Raw genomic sequence first — 18615 nt, 5'->3', positions numbered from 1 at the left:
ACCAAAATGCCCTTATTTTAATAAAGTAATAAATATCAACTTAAGAGTAATTTTATCTTTTATATAAAATTTAGAAAAAAAATCATACTTATAATGTGATTTGAATCCAAAATAAGGTTAATTTACCTAAATAATTATATGTCAGCTGGATTATATACGAAAATGGTATTTTTTTTGGGTCGCGCCTATCTGACAGGCGCAACCACTTTTTTTATTAAAATATTTTTTTGTTTTTTTAAATATTATTTTATTGGTTCCCGGATCAATATATGACCAGTGTAGAGATACGAAAATAGTATGAGGTAGGTGGCGCCTATTTGGTAGGCGCAACTGGTGGAGCCTATCTGACAGGTGCGACTGGTTGAACAAAATAGCTATAAAATTTTTTTTTTTAAATTACATTACTAAAAACTCACAAAACACATCAATTTATAATAAATTACTAACAAAATATTTAACAAAATAATTTTACATTACTAAAAACTCACCAAATACTAAACTAAACACAACAATTTATAACATAATCCTAAATTACTAATAAATTAATTTTAAAATAATTACAAACACAACAATTTATAACATAATCCTAAATTACTAACAAATTATTTTAAAATAATTATAAAAAAACAAAAAAATAAATTCATACAAAATATTAACCCAAAATAATAAACACTAAACATAAACAATTTATAAATAATAATTAATAACAAAAAAAATATTTTTGTGTGGGGCAGAGGGGCGCAAGGGGGAGGCAGTGGCGCCTACCTGTCAGGGCGACCAGTGGCGCCTATTTGACAGGCGCGACTGGTCTCGGGTATTTTTAACCCGTATTTTAACATGTTCATTATATTTTGACCTGTATATATATTTAAATATTTTTAATAAAAATAAAATAATACTACTTTATTTAAAATAAAAAAAATATTTTAATATAAAAAAGTAGTTACACCTGTCAATAGGCTCAGACAAAAAAAACCATTTTCATATATAATTCAGAGAAAACCAATTTCAGTATTTAGAATTGTTTTTATATTATTTAGGTAATTTTAGCACAGAAAGAAGAAACATAGCAATAGTGTACAAGTCTGGGTTCCAAATGATGACACGTTAGCAGCTTTCTTTTTCTGGGTTGGAGTTGGGAGGGAAAAAGAGAAACAAATGTATTATATGTCAATCCCTATACTTTTCAAACTTTTAAAATTTAATCTCTTTATTTGGTTCTGATTTCAAGAATGTAGTCTATTTATTTTTTTGATTTAATAAATAATGTTGTTAATTGATATGTATTAAATTTGAATATGAGTTATGCTTGCTTAAACTTTATTTTTTAAATCAAATATTAAAATATTACATATTGAAAATCAACAGAATCCTAATAAAAATATTTTCAATTTGATTTTAATTTTTCAGTAAGTCAGTCAAGTAGAGGAGTTAAATATTTAAAATTAAAGTCAAAAATTAGAAACAGTACAATGATAGGAGACATAATTAAACTGGAGAGAGAGATGTATATTCATGTTCATGTTTTTTTTTGGTCTAAAATATTATTCCAAATATTATGAATTTATATGAAAAGGTCATAATTTAATCTATACATAAATTGTTTGTAATTTTTTTAAATATTAAAATAATTATTTTGTAAGTTTATCGAGTTTTATTTAATATCCAACTTTAATCCATTTAAAAAGGTTTTTTTATTTACATTATTACTTTAAATCATGTATTTAAAATGATTATCGCCTCGAAAATCAGTTTAATAAAATCAACCCTAAATTATTATCATAAGTTTAATTTTCATAATTAAAAACTAAAATATTTTAATATAAAAAATATATAAATCCTCATGCGTAAGCGGGGACGTAAAGGCTAGTATAAAAAAAATTAAAAGAGAAGATCTTAGGAAAGATGGGAGAAATGGTTCAAATTCATGGATGGAACTTTACAGACCTGGAACGAGAGGCAGAATGAAAATAAATATTCTTTATTTTAAAAAGGCACGTGTCATATTCTGATTTGCTTTGAGATTTTTTACCATGGATAGGGGAGACATTATAAAAATATTTAATTTCATTTAATCTTAAAATTAAAATTTTTTATTTAAATAAAAACATCATGTGTCACACACTGGTTTTCTTTGATATTTTTATATTTGAGGGTAACCTTTGAAGAATCAAAGTTTAAATACCACTTTACACTTAAGTTGAAAAAGTATCAATGGAGCCCATTTTTCATTTAAGTTTTCATTTAAGCAAATTATACAATGAAATAAATTTTAAAAAAATGTTAATTATGAATATAGATAAATTTTAAATATATATATTTATAATAAATAAAAACATTAATAATAAACCAATATCCAAATTTTAAATTTAATGCTTGCATAAAATATCTTTTAATATAATATATTAATTTAATAATACAACAATTCAATTATACTACATACAAAAACTAAACAGTTCAATTATAGTAAATTAATTTATAAGTTCCACACATTACTAAACCTGGTAACACTAATAATATTATTAATAAATTAATTTAAAATCATATAATAAAATTAAAGTAAAAAAAATTTCGAATTTATGAAAATTTAAACTCAAATCGATTCGAGTTATAGGAGGAAACCATCTAAGTGCAAAGAGAGTTAATCTGAAGCTGCCAAATCCAGTCTTTTATCACTTCTGTACACTAATATAAGTATGCATTAGAATTTATACAAGGTTTAGTATATATTTTGCTTGCTAAAGTAAATATGTTTGATATCTAAATTATTTTTTTAGACCTAATTGATAGTTGGACTTAGATTTTATTAGATACTTTTGATACCTTTGTATAGTGTTGTTAAATTCTAATGGTGTGACATTGAAAATCAATAACAAGATAACATATAATAGTCTCAAATCATGACACGTGACAAAGCTCTAATAAAAAAAATATTTTTTAACAATATCTAAATTTATAAAAATAAAATTATTTTACATCAAAAATGAATCTAGACAAATAATCTATATGCATTATATACTTATTTTTTTTACAAATTTATATAATTTTTAATTGTTATAAAACATCATCTTTTTATAATATTATTTTGAAATAAAAAAATAAAATAAATATATAAAAACTATAAAAATTATTTCACATCCAAAATGAACATAAACCATGAGAAGTTTAGATTCAAATACTCCTGAATACCATTTTGCCCGAGATCATTAATCTAGACGTGTTTTTAATAATTTTATAAGTTTTACTTGTTACTATTTATATATTACTATGTTATGATTTTTTAATTCATTGAGGTTTTATAATGTATTGATTTGTTAGTATTTGATTCTATATATTTCGATATTCATAAAATCAATTTTTTATAAAGATAAAATAAATAAAATTTCTAAAAGAATAAATTTAGAATGAATCCACTACACCAAAACAGGCTTTTAGGGGCGTTTGGATAAAAACGCAGCTAAAGATCGATCATTAGCGGCGCTTTACGGAAATCGCCGTTGAAAATAAGCATTAGCGGCGTTTTTGAGAAAGCGCCGCAAAAAACCTAAGCCCAACGACGCCGTTTTGTGTGCTTTTGTTGATTTAGCGGCGTTTTTAAGAAAGCGCCGCTAATGCTTAGGGCTTTAGCGGCGTTTTTGAGGAAGCGCCGCAAAAAACCTAAGCCCAACGACGCCGTTTTGTTAGCTTTCGGGGATTTAGCGGCGTTTTTAGGAAAGCGCCGCTAAAAATATTTTATCTTAATTGGTTTATTCATATTAAATAAAATTCAATTTATTTCTAATTGAATATTTAAAATCTTCAAAAAAAAGTAATGACACGTAGAAATAATTTGAAATAAAACACACGGAAAAATTAAAATACTATTATTTAAAATAATTGTAAGAGAGATAATAATAAATTTGTTTAGGGTTTTTGGTTTAGGGTATATGATTTATTTAAGATTTAAGGCCGGTTTAGGAGTTCATATTTTAAGGTTTAGGGAGTATGGGTTTAGGGATTATTGATTAGGGGTTGGTATTTAAGGTTTAGGGGTTAGACGTGCTAGGGGTTAAAAGTTAGGGATTCAAGTGGCGAATTAGGGTTTTGGGTTTAGATTCATTATTTTTTAATTTATATTTTAAATATGTTCTTATATAATTGTAAAAGAGATAATAATAAATTTGTTTAGGGTTTTTAGTTTAGGGTATATGATTAATTTAAGATTTAAGGCCAGTTTAGGAGTTCATATTTTAAGATTTAGGGAGTATGGATTTAGGGATTATGAATTAGGGATTATGGTTTAAGGGTTGAGATTTAATGTTTAGGGGTTAGGGGTTTAGGGGTTAGATGTTAGGGGTCAAGAGTTAGGGATTTAAGGTTTAGGGATTCAGGGGTCGAGTTAAGGTTTTGAGTTTAGATTAATTATTTTTTTAATTTATATTTTAAATATGTTCTTATATAATTGTAAAATAGATAATAATAAATCAAATATATTGAAATTATGAGTATTGTTTAAATTATTTAAGAGATATATAATAGATAGATTTTATATGTATTGAATGGTTAATTTAGAGGGTTTAAGGTTAAGGTTTACTTGAGATTTGTTAAATGATAAAATTTTATACAATTAATTAATGCTTTTATATTTAAAAAAATTTAATCTAAATCATTTGATATATTTAAATATTAGTTTAAATAGAATTAATAAATAAGTTAAAAAAAGTAATAGATTGATATGGATATTTATGCATAATTATTTATTTTGGAGAGGACCAAATTATAAGAAAAAAATACAAAAATAAAAATGAAATAAAAATGATATGGATATATAGGTAATTATTTAATTTAGATAATTCTAACTTAATAATTAATTACAACCATTTTATCATTTGTTTTCTTATTAAAATATACAATATTTATTTTGAGAGTACTTGTTTTTTTTTTTATTTTATAAAAATTATTTTGTTCAAAATAAATCAATTAATAAAAACCAAAATAGCAAAACGGCGTCATTTTGTTCAAAATGAAAAATTTTTGGCCAATAGCGGCGTTTTTTATAAACACGCTGCAAAAAATAAATCAATTTACAAAAAAAATAAAATAAAAAATTTTTAACATAGCAAAACGGCATCATTTTTTTCAAAATGAAATAGCGGCGTTTTTAGCAAAAAATAAAATAAAAAATTTTAGCATAGCAAAACGGCGTCAATTTGTTCAAAATAAAATAGCGGCGTTTTTTATAAAAACGCTGCAAAAAATAAATCAATATATAAAAAACAAATAAAAAAATTTTAGAATAGCAAAACGGCGTCATTTTGTTCAAAATGAAAAAGAATTTGCAGCGTTTTTCTGAAAAATGCCGCTAAAGGTAAGCAATAGCGGCGCTTTTATAAAAGCGCCGCAAAAAATAAATCAATTTATAAAAAAATAAAAAAAAATTAGCATAGCAAAACGGCGTCATTTTGTTCAAAATGAAATAGCGGCGTTTTTATAAAAAAACGCCGCAAAAATAAATCAATTTATAAAAAATAAAATAAAAAAAATTTAGAATAGCAAAACGGCGTCATTTTGTTCCAAATGAAAAAAAATTGCTGAAAAACGCCGCTAAAGGTAAGCAATAACGCCGCAAAAAATAAATCAATTTATAAAAAATTAAAATAAAAAATTTTTAACATAGCAAAACGGCGTCATTTTATTCAAAATGAAAAATTTTTTGCGGCGTTTTTTGGAAAAAACTTTATTTATCCAACTCCATACTTACTGGTTTTATTCCCATTGTACTGAAGTAATTGTTAACAATTATTTCTGCAACTGCCTGCAACAAGACATCCATGCCAATGATTCAAGAAAAAGTAAAGATGTAAAGCAAAATAAAAGAACACTTCTGGCAATACTTATTTACATGCATGTGTTAATGAATAATTATAAGCTACTTCAAAGGAATAACATAGTTGCCTGTCGAGTCCTTTTGCTTTATTTTTTTATTCATTTCCATTCAATTTATGTCTATATCATCATGTGCATTTGGTTTATCACCATGGCAGTTAGAAGTTTTCCAGAATCAGGAGTGTAAGTTCTTTGAGTGTGTCTAGGTGTGACAGCTTGCTTAAACAACCTTGAGCGTTATCCTTAACAGGGGAAAAAAATTTCTCCATGCTTAGCGACCAAAATTGTTCGGCTGATAAGGTCTCTATTTCTAGTAACCAAATATCCTCTAAACCAAGCCTTCAAACAACTTTTATTGGCCCTAAACCCAAGGTCCTAGTTTCAAGGTTTGATGTTATCTTGACATGTCTAATTCTGGAACTAAAACAAAGTATATGTGCTGTAAAAGTTCATCCACCACGTCAAGGTTTTAGCAATAAATTTGGTCCCCTTAGTTCTGCTCTAAAAGGCTTAAGTTGATTTGTAGATCAATGTTTTTCATTAATCCAACATTATATAAAAAGAATACTGTCATAATTTTTTTTAGTTATTATATTATTACAAATAGGTTAATCCATTTTAATAACTAGGTTAATCCATTTTAATAACTAGGTATGTGTTTTCTTGGTTTTTTTATATATATTCTTTTCTTTTGACAAAGAACTTGAGGTTTAATTAAATTTGACTAAGGACTTGGAGTTGAACTAATTTGATTCTTATTTTTTATTTGATTTGATTTGATTTTATTGGCAAGAAAGATAAAATATTTTATTTATCAAATAATCTAAAAGATTTTGAATTCATGATTATTGGTTTTGTGAGCATATTAGACAAGACAATTTATATTTAATGCATGATTATTGAACTTGTTTCATTTGTTATCCTTTTTGCAATAGGAGGAACTGAGGTATCAACTATTTGCAGTTGTGAAACATTCCGGATTCAGACCTACTTCTGGACACTATGTTTGCTACATTCGATCCTCTCTTAATGTGGCATAAGATGAATGATTCAAGGGTAAGCGTTGATAAATTTGTTCACATTTTAATGTGCATTTTGGTTTTTACTAAGGATAGTTACTAACATATCCAGTTTCTGAACTGGATACAATGTGTTTCTTGTTGAAAGTTTCTTGCTTATGAAGGATACCTTATAGAGGGTTCTGTTTCCCCACTGCTTTAAATATTTTGCTTGTTCTTCAAGCATTTGGATCTGATAATTTCATTGATATTGCAAATTTCCATCCTAAGTTTGAAATTTAAGTGTCAACTTGTAATATACTCGATAACATTTTGATGGTACTTAGAATAATAGTGCATAATGGTCATGTTCTGTCTTTTGTAGGTTACTTGTGCTGAATAAGAAGCTGTGCTGTCCCAGGAAGCCTACATTTTGCTCTATGCTAAACGGGGTATACCTTGGTTTTCAACTGCAATAGAAGTGCAAAAGCCTTGTGCAGACCCTGGAATTTCTGATTCTTCACCAAAGTCCTAGATGACATAGACTTCGCCTCCAATCTTGAGGTGGAAAAGAGTGCCAATTGCAGTGCCAATGAAACTAGATGCTGCTGATAGAGCTTCAACTCAATTCTCTTGCGATGTGTATAGTCATAGGCAGGTTCAATTAGTCGTTTCTCATATGTATTATTTATTTTAGTTTTGATTCTAAATTTTTTTTTACTTTAATATTTACAACAACTTGAGTTCTAACTTTTGGATTTTAATTGTGCTATTAATTTATTATTTTAAATTCTAAAACTAAATTCATTAATTTTTATATTTAGTTTTAAAGTTAAAATTTTCATAGAAAATTTAATTTAAATAATTTTTTTTATTTATCCTTAAAATTATATTTAAAGTTCAAATTTAAAAAATAAAACATAATATAATATTTATTATAAAAATAAATATTATTTGATTAAAATAATTTTTTTAAAGGTTATGTTTTTAGCGGCGTTTTTGCAAGAAGCGCCGCTAAATATCATGGTCTTTAGCCGTTTGAAATAAAAGCGCCAATAAAGGTCATGGTCTATAGTGGCGTTTGTGATAAAAGCGCCGCTAAAGGTCATGGTCTATAGCGGCATTAGTGAAAAAAGCGCCACTAAAGGTCATGGTTTATAGCGGCGTTTGTGGGAAAATCGCGCTAAAGGTCATGGTCTATAGCAGCGCTTGTGGGAAAGCGCCGCAAAAGTTAACGGCGCTGTCAATAGTGGCATTTTTTGTGGCGCTTGTCGAAGCGCCGTCTAAAGGCTTAAAAAAGCGCTGCTAAAAGCCTGTTTTGGTGTAGTGATCAGGACAAAGCGACATTCAAATTCATATTTGGATATTCATTTGTCCATGTTGATTCTGGACGTGAGATAATTTTTTAATAAATTTTAATTTCAAAATATAATAATATAAAGTTGATATTTTATAAAAAATTAAAAAGATATAAAATTAAGTTTAGAATGAACCTATATAAATGGATATATATATTTTGATGTCATGCATGTCCGTTTTATGATCCGTGCTTGGAGTTCGTAGTTACCTCTCCTAACAATATTATCTTTAAGGTTCAAAGCTACATTCTCTCATTAAAAGTGCAATGTGCTTTACCATTTTACTATTGCACTCAACCACTTATTAATTATATATACTTTTATAAATTTATATTTATATTTAATATATTTTTAATTTCTAAATAATAATATAAAAAATTGATATATTTTGAAAAATAAAAATTATATAAAATTATTAAAAAGTAAGATCAATACCTACCAAGTTCCCTCTTAATGTAAAATAAATTTTATAATTTTAAATTTTTTATAATAACTTGCGATGTGTTAAGATACGAAGCTGCCACATATTTTTTTATTGGTTAAAAATGTCCTGTCATTAAATTTAAGGGGTAAAATTATTAAATTACAGAAATTTATATCAGTATACACTATGTATATATGATTGTAACAAATTCAAATTTTTTGAATTTTGAGTTAATCAAATCGAGTTATTCGAACTATTCTAGTCAACTCGAATAACTCAATTTGAGTTTCGAGTTTGAGTCGAGTTGAATTTTACAATTCGAATAACTCGAATAATTCGAATAACAAATTGGTGTAAATACCCATTTAGTCCCTGTCAACTTCGAAAATAAGCAAATTGATCTATCTCAACAAAAAATAAAAAAAATTCAAAATAATTTTAAAACAAAATTTATATTTTAAAAAATTATAAAACTTTTAAAAAAATATAAAAAAGTTACATTTTCAAAAATTTTCTAAAATAATAATTTTGAGACCTAATTAATAATTCAAATTTATCATATTAAAATATCTTATTTTTTATTATTTTGCTTTCAAAAAAATCAAACACTTATAGGGCAGCAACTGGAGGTTCGAATTATTCTCCTACTGTATATATGATTGCTGTAATTAAATCCTCAGTTGTTTTCGGGGTATTTGCCAAAGCCTCCTTCCTTTCTTCCAATCTACTCTAACAGTCACCACCATCTCCCAAACCCAACCACCTTCATCTCAGTAGTCAGTCCCACTCATACACTCTCTCTGACTATATATTTAATTATTTATCCATGTCTAATGTCTATACATTGAAAGACAGGCTTCTCTTTTTTTACTTTTAGCTTTATTAGTCTTAAAAAAAGGTGTCCTGGTACGTCCCCGAGGCTGCGCCATCAGTTCAGAACCAAGAACAAAGCATAAAGCGAGAGAGAGAGAGAGAGAGAGAGAGAGAGAGAGAGAGAGAGGCTAATGCTAAGGTAAGGCCAAGGCCATGTTTTTTTAAAAGCAATCCACAGAGAGAGAAATAGAGAGAGAGGGGCGGCTTACAAAGGCTTTTACACGTGATAAAGAAAACACCAAAAGCACTTTGCATGCGTGTATAAAGATTCATCATCATCATCATCTCTCTTTCACTCCCCCCCCCTTCCCTACTTTTTTTTTTTAAAATTTTTCTTTGCTCTTATTTTTCTCCCTTGTCTCTCCATCATTTCTAGAAAAAACCATCTTTTATCTCCCTTTTCTGCTTTCTCTTTCAATCGCTCTTTCACCTTCCTTGGCTTCAACCCATCTTTTCTAACCTCTTCCTCTTTCTCTTCTTTGTTTTGCTTCAAAGTTAACTGCTTTGCATATTGGTTTCCACTTGGTTGGTGAGTTTTCGAATATATACTAGTAACATTTATGATTCCATTTAATGGGTTCATTTTACTATTAAGCATTAAATTTTTTGTGTTTTCATTTTCTGGAATATCCAGGGGATAGTGATTTCACTGCCCTTTTCAATGTTTATTCCTTCTCTTTGTATCCATGTTCTTGTTCTTTTGTTTTTTTCTAGATGGCTTTTATTCTTTCTATGTACCTTACGGTTTCAAATTATGTTGTTTACATTGAAAAAAATAAAATAAATGAACTTTCTTCAATGCTGTTCCTATGTTTTTATCTGATTGGGCTTATATTCATTCATTTCTAATCTGATTTTTTTTCCTAATAAAGTTTTCAGTTTTTGGTAGGGACAAGCTTAGGGGAATAGATTTTTGTCTTGTGGGTAGTCCTGTTTGTTTTTGTTTTGGGTGCTATTAAATTATTATTATTATTATTATTAAATGGTCATTGGTTTCACAATAGAGGTTTCTCAAGAAGGTTTGATTTTGGAGTTGATATTCGGTTTTGTCTTTGCTTACCAATTTTTTAAGTTGCAGTCTTGCAGGTTTGGGGCATTGTGCCTTTGGTTCTCTATACTTTGCTTAGTCTTTTTTTAGCAATATTTCAGAAGCAATAATAAGAACAATTGTGCTTTTAATTCACGCATAGGTTTGCAAAATGGTTTTTATAGTTCTATTTCTCCAAGTCTATATTTTTTTGAGTTCTAAATTTAGGAGTCAGTATTTTTAGGGAGTTAAATGCCGAAAAAAAGGTGAAAGATTTGGGGTTCTAGTGTTGCAAAAGAATGGTAAAGCTTGCAAGGAGCAAAGAAGTCTGGAGTTTTTGCCCTTGTCCTTTTAGTTTTTACTCTTAATTTGTTCTTTAAAATACTTATGTTCAATACATTTTGACATATATTTTGGTATATGTTCAGACATGATGTTAAGATATAATCCTTAAAATAATAATATTTTGATACATTTTTACATGGGACATTCACGCAAGTGTGTTTAACATAGATCAACATTTGTATTTTACCCTTCTGAAGATGTTTTTCCACTGACATACATTTTCCTTATTTGTTTATATTTTCAGGCAGAAAGTGTCATTATTACGTTTAGGTGAGGGAAAGTAGTACAAGAATAGAAGAGAAACCAGTACTTTATGCGTGTGCCGATCCCTGAAAGAACTTCACACTTTGTTTCTCTTTTGGACAAGCCTTTTGTTCTTGTCTTGCATCAGTTTCGCCGAGTAAGTTCAGAGAAAGCTTACCAGTATGCCTATTAGGCAAATGAAAGATAACTCAGAGCAACACCTTGTGATAAAGAATCACTTGCAAAACACTATGAACCCGATTCAAAGAACGCCAAAGACTGCACAAAATGGAAAAGGTCCACCAGCAGGTCATGAACCACACAACACAAAACAATCCCATAACCACACCTCACCTCCAACGAAGAACAAAGGAAGAAGAAGAGGAAGAGGTGGTAGAAAATCCGATCAAGGCGCTGTTTGTATGAGACCGAGTTCGAGGCACTGCACGGTAGCACAGAAGCCAGTGAATCCTGGTTCTGCTGATATTTTGGCTGCTACTTCAAATGGGTCTATTCAGAATGATCATAACTTGTCTGGAATGGAAATGGGATTTCCTACTTCAAGCAAGTCTTTGATTTTTGCATCTAGGCCTGGTTTTGGTCAAGTTGGAACTAAGTGTATCGTAAAGGCTAACCATTTCTTTGCTGAGTTACCAGACAAGGACTTAAACCAGTATGATGTAAGCTCATTTTTGTTCTTGTTTTGCCTCTTTTTTTATTTACATTATCATTGGTTCATTTTTTTCATGTATGGTTACTACTTTAGTTGTTTAGTTTGTAATTATATAATTTGTTCATGTTCTTTTATTTTATTGGTATGTTTGGTATTTAAACTTCGTTCTCGTTGCTGTTTACCTCTTGCAAACCTGTATTCTGCTTCATTGCAGGTTACTATAACTCCTGAAGTGACATCCCGAACGATGAACAGAGCTATAATGGCAGAGCTTGTGAAATTGTACAAAGGATCAGTGCTAGGAATGAGATTACCTGCTTATGATGGCGGAAAGAGTCTGTACACAGCTGGTGAATTTCCATTTTCTTGGAAGGAGTTTAGTGTCAAGCTTGTAGATGAAGACGATGGCATCAATGGCCCCAAGTGAGTAGATATTGTCTTACATGGATATTCTACTTCCTTTTGTTGTGCAATTTGTGTTTTAATTTCTCCACAAAAGTTCATGAAATAAAATAATATGAGATTAAATTATTTCACCATTTCCGTATCTATTTCCTTATTATTATTCTTCTATCAATTTACTCAAAGAACTATAGTAGTATACGGTATGCATTACCTCCTTTTGAGTTGATCTCCTATGACATATATGATTTTACAGGAGAGAAAGAGAATATAAAGTGGTAGTTAAGTTTGTTGCACGAGCAAACATGCATCATTTAGGCCAATTTCTAGCTGGTAAGCGCGCTGATGCTCCACAAGAAGCACTGCAGATACTTGACATTGTGTTACGAGAGTTATCAACAAAGAGGTACAAGTTGGAAAGTGTTTGTGTTTATCATAGAATGATTCTAGCTATCGATAGTTTTTCTTCTGTGGATCTCACTCTGCTGATTCTTGGAAGGTATTGTCCTATTGGGAGATCCTTCTTTTCACCTGATATTAGAGCACCGCAAAGGCTTGGTGACGGTTTGGAGTCATGGTGTGGTTTTTACCAGAGTATTAGGCCAACTCAGATGGGCTTGTCTCTGAATATTGGTATGTTAATTATGGTAAAATTTACAAAATTATTTGGCAGTTAACTTGGATTGACTTTCTCATCTTCCTTTTTAACCTCTATTTTACCTTTGTAATAGATATGGCTTCGGCTGCATTCATTGAGCCACTACCTGTTATAGAGTTTGTTGCTCAGCTACTAGGCAAGGATTTATTGTCAAGGCCATTGTCTGATTCTGATCGTGTGAAGGTCTCTTCTTTTTACTGCAGCTGCAGCCTGGTTTCATTCTTGTCATTTTATTTAATCATAATTAACTTTGAAATCTCTGGCAGATTAAAAAGGCACTCAGAGGAGTGAAAGTCGAGGTAACCCATAGAGGGAATGTACGTAGAAAATACCGTGTTTCAGGATTGACTTCTCAGCCTACTAGAGAGTTAGTGTAAGTTTCAGCTCTCTATTTCCTGGTTTCTGCTTGAATTTGGTTGATAAAGAATCATCGATGTTAAGTATATACTGGTTTATGAGAGTGAAATAAAGTAGTTCCACTGACCTTATTCTTTCTTTTTGGGGATGTATAATTAGTTATATTTCGAACTTATTTATGGTGCTCTTTTCAGGTTTCCTGTTGATGATAATTCAACCATGAAGTCTATTGTTGAATACTTCCAAGAGATGTATGGCTTTACAATTCAGCATACACATCTACCTTGTCTTCAAGTAGGAAACCAAAGAAAGGCAAATTATTTACCTATGGAGGTGAGATATCACAGAAAATTTTGTAATTTTTCATTTTCAACATTTTCTTTTGTTTTTGTCAAGTTCTCATGGGAAGTCCGAATTCTTTGCTTTGCCAGGCTTGCAAAATTGTTGAGGGACAGCGATACACAAAAAGATTGAATGAAAGGCAAATTACTGCTCTCTTGAAAGTCACATGCCAAAGACCAAGGGATCGGGAGCATGACATTTTGCAGGTACGGATGATACTGCAGTCCTGCATGTTATATAAAAAGTACCCCCATTCAGTATTTGGGCAAACTTTACATTATCTGATTTATGACCTTTGTTTATTCATAACCCAAGGAAGGAATGAAAGAAACTTTAAAATACATTGCTACTGCTCTATTGCAATTAAGAATTGAAGCGTGACTACTATCATACCTACATCTTTCTGATGATTGATGAACAAAAGGATCTGCAGATTTCCTATAGCACATAACTTGTGGGACAGTTTACAAAGTTGCTATAATATTCTATATATGTCAAAATTTCCATTTATAGTTTGAAAATCAAGTTAATATGAGGGTGAAATTGATGCAAATACTGAACTTTATACATAAAGTTGCAGACTTTTAGAGAAAGGAATCTCTTAAAATGGATAAGATGCTAGAATGCAGAACAAATATTTTGGTTTTTGATGTCTGAAGTAATTTAGTATTATTTTGGTTTTGTAATAACTAAATGTCTTTGCTGCTTGTTGAACACAAGCAGACGGTTCAACATAATGCTTACAACCAAGATCCTTACGCAAAGGAGTTTGGGGTCAAAATCAGTGAAAAGCTTGCTTCAGTCGAGGCGCGAATCCTTCCTGCCCCTTGGGTAATATATCTTCAAACTGCTAATCTAAGGAAAAAGAATTTCTTATTCATTTTTACCATATCATTGGCTTCTTGCAGCTGAAATATCATGAAACTGGAAAAGAAAAGGATTGTCTGCCTCAAGTTGGGCAGTGGAATATGATGAACAAGGTAAGATGCATACTTACGTCTTCAATATTATTCATTTTTCTGGCAAGTTCTCCTTTTTCCTGCCTTCCTCATTCCCTTTTAATAGAGAGAAGGGGAGAAAAATATTGAAGTAACAGGCAGCAGCGAAACCGGGATTTTTTTTTTTGTGTGGGAGGGGGTATGAGATAAAATTATAAATTTGAGGGACCAAAGCTAAAAACTATGTTAAAAAGGCTTAAATTGAGTTATTAATTTTTCAAAGGGCCTATTATACATTTTCAAATTATAAAATTTGGGTGGAAAATTGTGCTTGGTTGATTGGGTGGAAAGGGAGGGCGAGATAAAATTAGAGGGTCTATTATACATTTTTCAAATGTTTTATGTTCTTTCATTCCTTTTTTTCAACTCTACCAAGGAATGGATGGGTGGAAATTACTTTTTCTTTCAAATTTTCCATCTTCCCTACCAAGTACGCAATTATGGAAAAGAAAAAATATTTTCCATCTTTCTATTATTCTAACCCCTCCAATTTTCGAATTCTCTTTCCATTTTATCAAGCAAAGCCTAAGTTTATAGATTCTTTTGGTCATACCTATTCCTTTTGTAGCCTGTGTTGCTGATATTTTGGCCTCTTGTTTTAATGATGTATAGAAAATGATCAATGGGATGACTGTTAGCCGATGGGCATGTATTAACTTCTCACGAAGTGTGCAAGAGAGTGTTGCTCGTGGGTTTTGCAATGAACTTGCTCAAATGTGCCAAGTTTCTGGCATGGTAATTTTCTTTCTCTTATAATCTTTGGGCATTTAAGATCAAAATGTTGTTTTTCCCCCATAATTTCAAGTATAATTTTATAAGCCATTGCTGTTATATAGGAGTTCAATCCAGAGCCTGTTATTCCAATCTATAGTGCCAGGCCTGAGCTAGTGGAAAAAGCCTTGAAGCATGTTTATAATGCAACCATGAATAAAACCAAGGGAAAAGAATTAGAGCTTCTATTAGCTATATTACCTGACAACAATGGATCACTTTATGGTATGTCATGTTATGATGGTTTGCCATTCTAATTCTTAGATTTATGCTTTGTTCCTTTGTTCATATATGTGCTTAAGATGATTCCTGAAAATCCTACCCTCCTTTGGTTCCAAAATGAAGGATCGGAAACTGGAAGAATTATCTCAACATGGTATTGGAGTACTGAATTCTGACATCATTCTACCTTTCAGGTGATCTGAAGCGAATTTGTGAAACTGATCTAGGCTTGATATCACAATGCTGTCTCACAAAACATGTCTTCAAGATCAGTAAACAGTACTTGGCTAATGTTGCCCTGAAGATCAATGTTAAGGTTAAACTACTTCTCCCAGTTATACATATAAATCTATATTCCTGAATGACTTGATTTCAAACTTTAGACCATTATGGTTACTATATGCTTCTCTATTCTTGTTAACTATATATATTTTTAAGTCCTTAATCAATGACTATCCCTCATCATTGATGCAGACGGGTGGCAGAAACACTGTTCTTTTGGATGCTATCAGCTGCAGAATACCACTAGTTAGTGATATACCAACGATAATATTTGGTGCAGATGTGACGCACCCCGAAAATGGAGAAGACTCCAGCCCCTCAATAGCAGCTGTATAATTCCCTCTCTTAGTTTATGTTCTTTGAGCTTGGTTTTTCATCAACCTTTCTGAAAATTAGATTCGGCTTTCTCAAGTATACTGGTTCTGTAGGTAGTAGCTTCACAAGACTGGCCTGAAGTGACAAAATATGCTGGACTAGTATGTGCTCAAGCTCATAGACAGGAACTTATACAGGACTTGTACAAAACATGGCAGGACCCTGTACGTGGCACAGTTAGTGGTGGCATGATCAGGTAAATTGTTGTCAATTCCTCTAAACAAGTGCATTTAAGCCTCAAGTTGTATGTATTTTCATTTCTAATTATGATTTCTTGTGTAGGGATCTTCTGGTATCCTTTAGGAAGGCAACAGGGCAGAAGCCCCTGAGGATTATATTTTACAGGTTTGTGATGCAGATTTCGTTGGTAAAAGTTTATACTATTATTTTCCATTTCCAGATACCACACCTTAGTTAAAATTCAACTTGCAATAGGTGTCTCATCCCAACGATTTAGTGGGACAAGAAGAGTTGTCATGGTTTTTATGCATTTTTTCCTGGGAAATTTTGTCTGTTGGTTCTTGCCTTACCACTTCTGTATTACAAAAGCCTTGCATGCAGTTGTAGTCTTGCATTTAAAATCTGGGTGTGTTTCATCTGTCGGGGACCTTTCATGTACTGTATTAAATGGTGAATTTTTGGAGCAGGGATGGTGTCAGTGAAGGGCAATTTTATCAAGTTCTGCTTTATGAACTAGATGCAATCCGGAAGGTGAGTGTGAGAATATATTTTATTTGTTGATAACTCTTTCTAAATCAATTGAAACGAATTTTAAGACGATTATGGTTCTGATAAACAATTTATTTGTAGGCGTGTGCTTCTCTAGAACCGAACTATCAACCACCGGTGACTTTCATTGTTGTGCAAAAACGACACCACACTCGCCTCTTTGCTAATAGTCACAGGGACCGAAGCAGCACAGATACGAGTGGAAACATTTTACCAGGTAAAAGATTAAGTTTCTTGGATATTCAAGATTCATGGATGAGCATCATTAGTTGTTCTAATGACATTGCATTTTGTTCTCACAGGAACTGTTGTTGATTCGAAAATCTGTCATCCAACGGAATTTGATTTTTACCTTTGCAGTCATGCTGGTATTCAGGTTGAACATTAACATTCTTCATTCCTTTTAATCTTGGGAACCTTTTTTCCTGAAATTTCCTTAACGAATGTTGCCTTATCGTTGTTTATATCTGTATGATGATTGATACGACATCACTGATGCTCATAGCTACTTATACATAATAACCAGAAATGCATTAGAAATTTGTGGTTATATAATTCTCTTGTAATTTAAACATGTTTAAGCTGTCTTGTGTATCGTATGTGTAAGTGTTTGTCTAATGATGGCAGGGAACAAGCCGGCCAGCGCACTACCATGTTCTTTGGGATGAAAACAATTTTACAGCAGACGGAATACAGTCTCTAACAAACAACCTTTGTTACACATATGCAAGGTGTACGCGCTCAGTCTCAGTTGGTAAGTGACATTTTTGTATGTTATTAGTATATCTTCGCACTGAAGCCTGTTTTGGCGGTAGCAACTCAAACTGCTGATATTTTGGGTTCTTTTGGCAGTTCCTCCTGCATATTATGCACATTTAGCTGCATTCCGTGCACGGTTCTACATGGAACCAGAGATGCAAGAGAATGGGTTGAACAGCTGCAGTAATGGTCAAGCGAAAGGTACAAGGGCAGTGGGAGAATCGGGGGTGCGGCCATTGCCAGCCTTGAAGGAGAATGTGAAGAGAGTGATGTTCTACTGTTAGAATGGATGAGTGGAGTGGGAGATTTGCAACCATGAATAGAATAACTTTTTTCAGCTTATTAAAATTTCCTTGTACAGTTTAAATGAATGATTGCAAAGTCTTCCAAAGTTTAGTTTAAGATAAAAATGTGAAACGTGGGAGGAATGATCCACAGATGCAAGAATTGTTAAAACTAGGTTATTATCTTCATGTAAAGAAATGCTAATTTAGAATCCTTAATCATCTTATTCTCAATTTAATCTTGTCTGAATGTTAATACCATGCTACTACAAACAACAGTCTGATTTATAATGGAATGTATTTGGATCTAAGCAGAATAAATTTGATTTAAGAATGATTCAAGTATGAGATTCGAATATCAGATGAATTATGCTGATAAATAACTGCAACATTGTCATTCCCCTATCCAAGCTAATTGGAGCCCCTCAGCCTTAGCCACTTCACAAGATCCCAGGCTTCTACAAAAACCAACCAACCAACCAACAGACGTTGCAGTCACGTATCAAACCCCCTGCAGAAGTGCAAAAACCATCAGAAATTACTGCTCCATCCGAATTCAATTTAATCCAACCCACAGGTGGTTTCAACCATCCAATTTGTTTTAGTGTTCGACTTGGTTTGCTACAATCA

The 18615-nt window shown here is 31.1% G+C and overlaps 1 protein-coding gene across 3 annotated transcripts; it reads left to right on the top strand.

Moving 5' to 3' along the window:
- Positions 1-9332: 9332 nt before the first annotated feature.
- Positions 9333-18219, top strand: LOC107914982 (protein argonaute 10). Of its 3 annotated transcripts, none has more exons than XM_041102381.1 (22): positions 9333-9657; positions 11135-11813; positions 12021-12229; positions 12465-12614; positions 12708-12841; positions 12940-13049; positions 13133-13239; positions 13418-13556; positions 13655-13771; positions 14289-14396; positions 14474-14545; positions 15176-15298; positions 15400-15559; positions 15751-15872; positions 16031-16168; positions 16267-16409; positions 16496-16558; positions 16861-16924; positions 17024-17159; positions 17245-17318; positions 17570-17696; positions 17795-18219. In XM_041102381.1, the coding sequence occupies exons 2-22, from the start codon at positions 11316-11318 to the stop codon at positions 17983-17985; spliced, it is 2985 nt and encodes a 994-aa protein (XP_040958315.1). In that variant the 5' UTR covers positions 9333-9657; positions 11135-11315; the 3' UTR covers positions 17986-18219. The 3 variants fall into 3 exon arrangements, with proteins under 3 accessions (XP_040958315.1, XP_016699555.2, XP_016699554.2); XM_016844066.2 differs by having other exon boundaries at positions 9505-10047; positions 14289-14372; XM_016844065.2 differs by having other exon boundaries at positions 9505-10047.
- The last annotated feature ends 396 nt before the right edge of the window (positions 18220-18615 follow it).

This window comes from Gossypium hirsutum, chromosome D10 (genome assembly GCF_007990345.1).
Source record: "Gossypium hirsutum isolate 1008001.06 chromosome D10, Gossypium_hirsutum_v2.1, whole genome shotgun sequence".
In the NCBI taxonomy this organism is placed as follows: Eukaryota; Viridiplantae; Streptophyta; class Magnoliopsida; order Malvales; family Malvaceae; genus Gossypium; species Gossypium hirsutum.
This window is presented reverse-complemented; position numbering and strand designations above follow the sequence as displayed.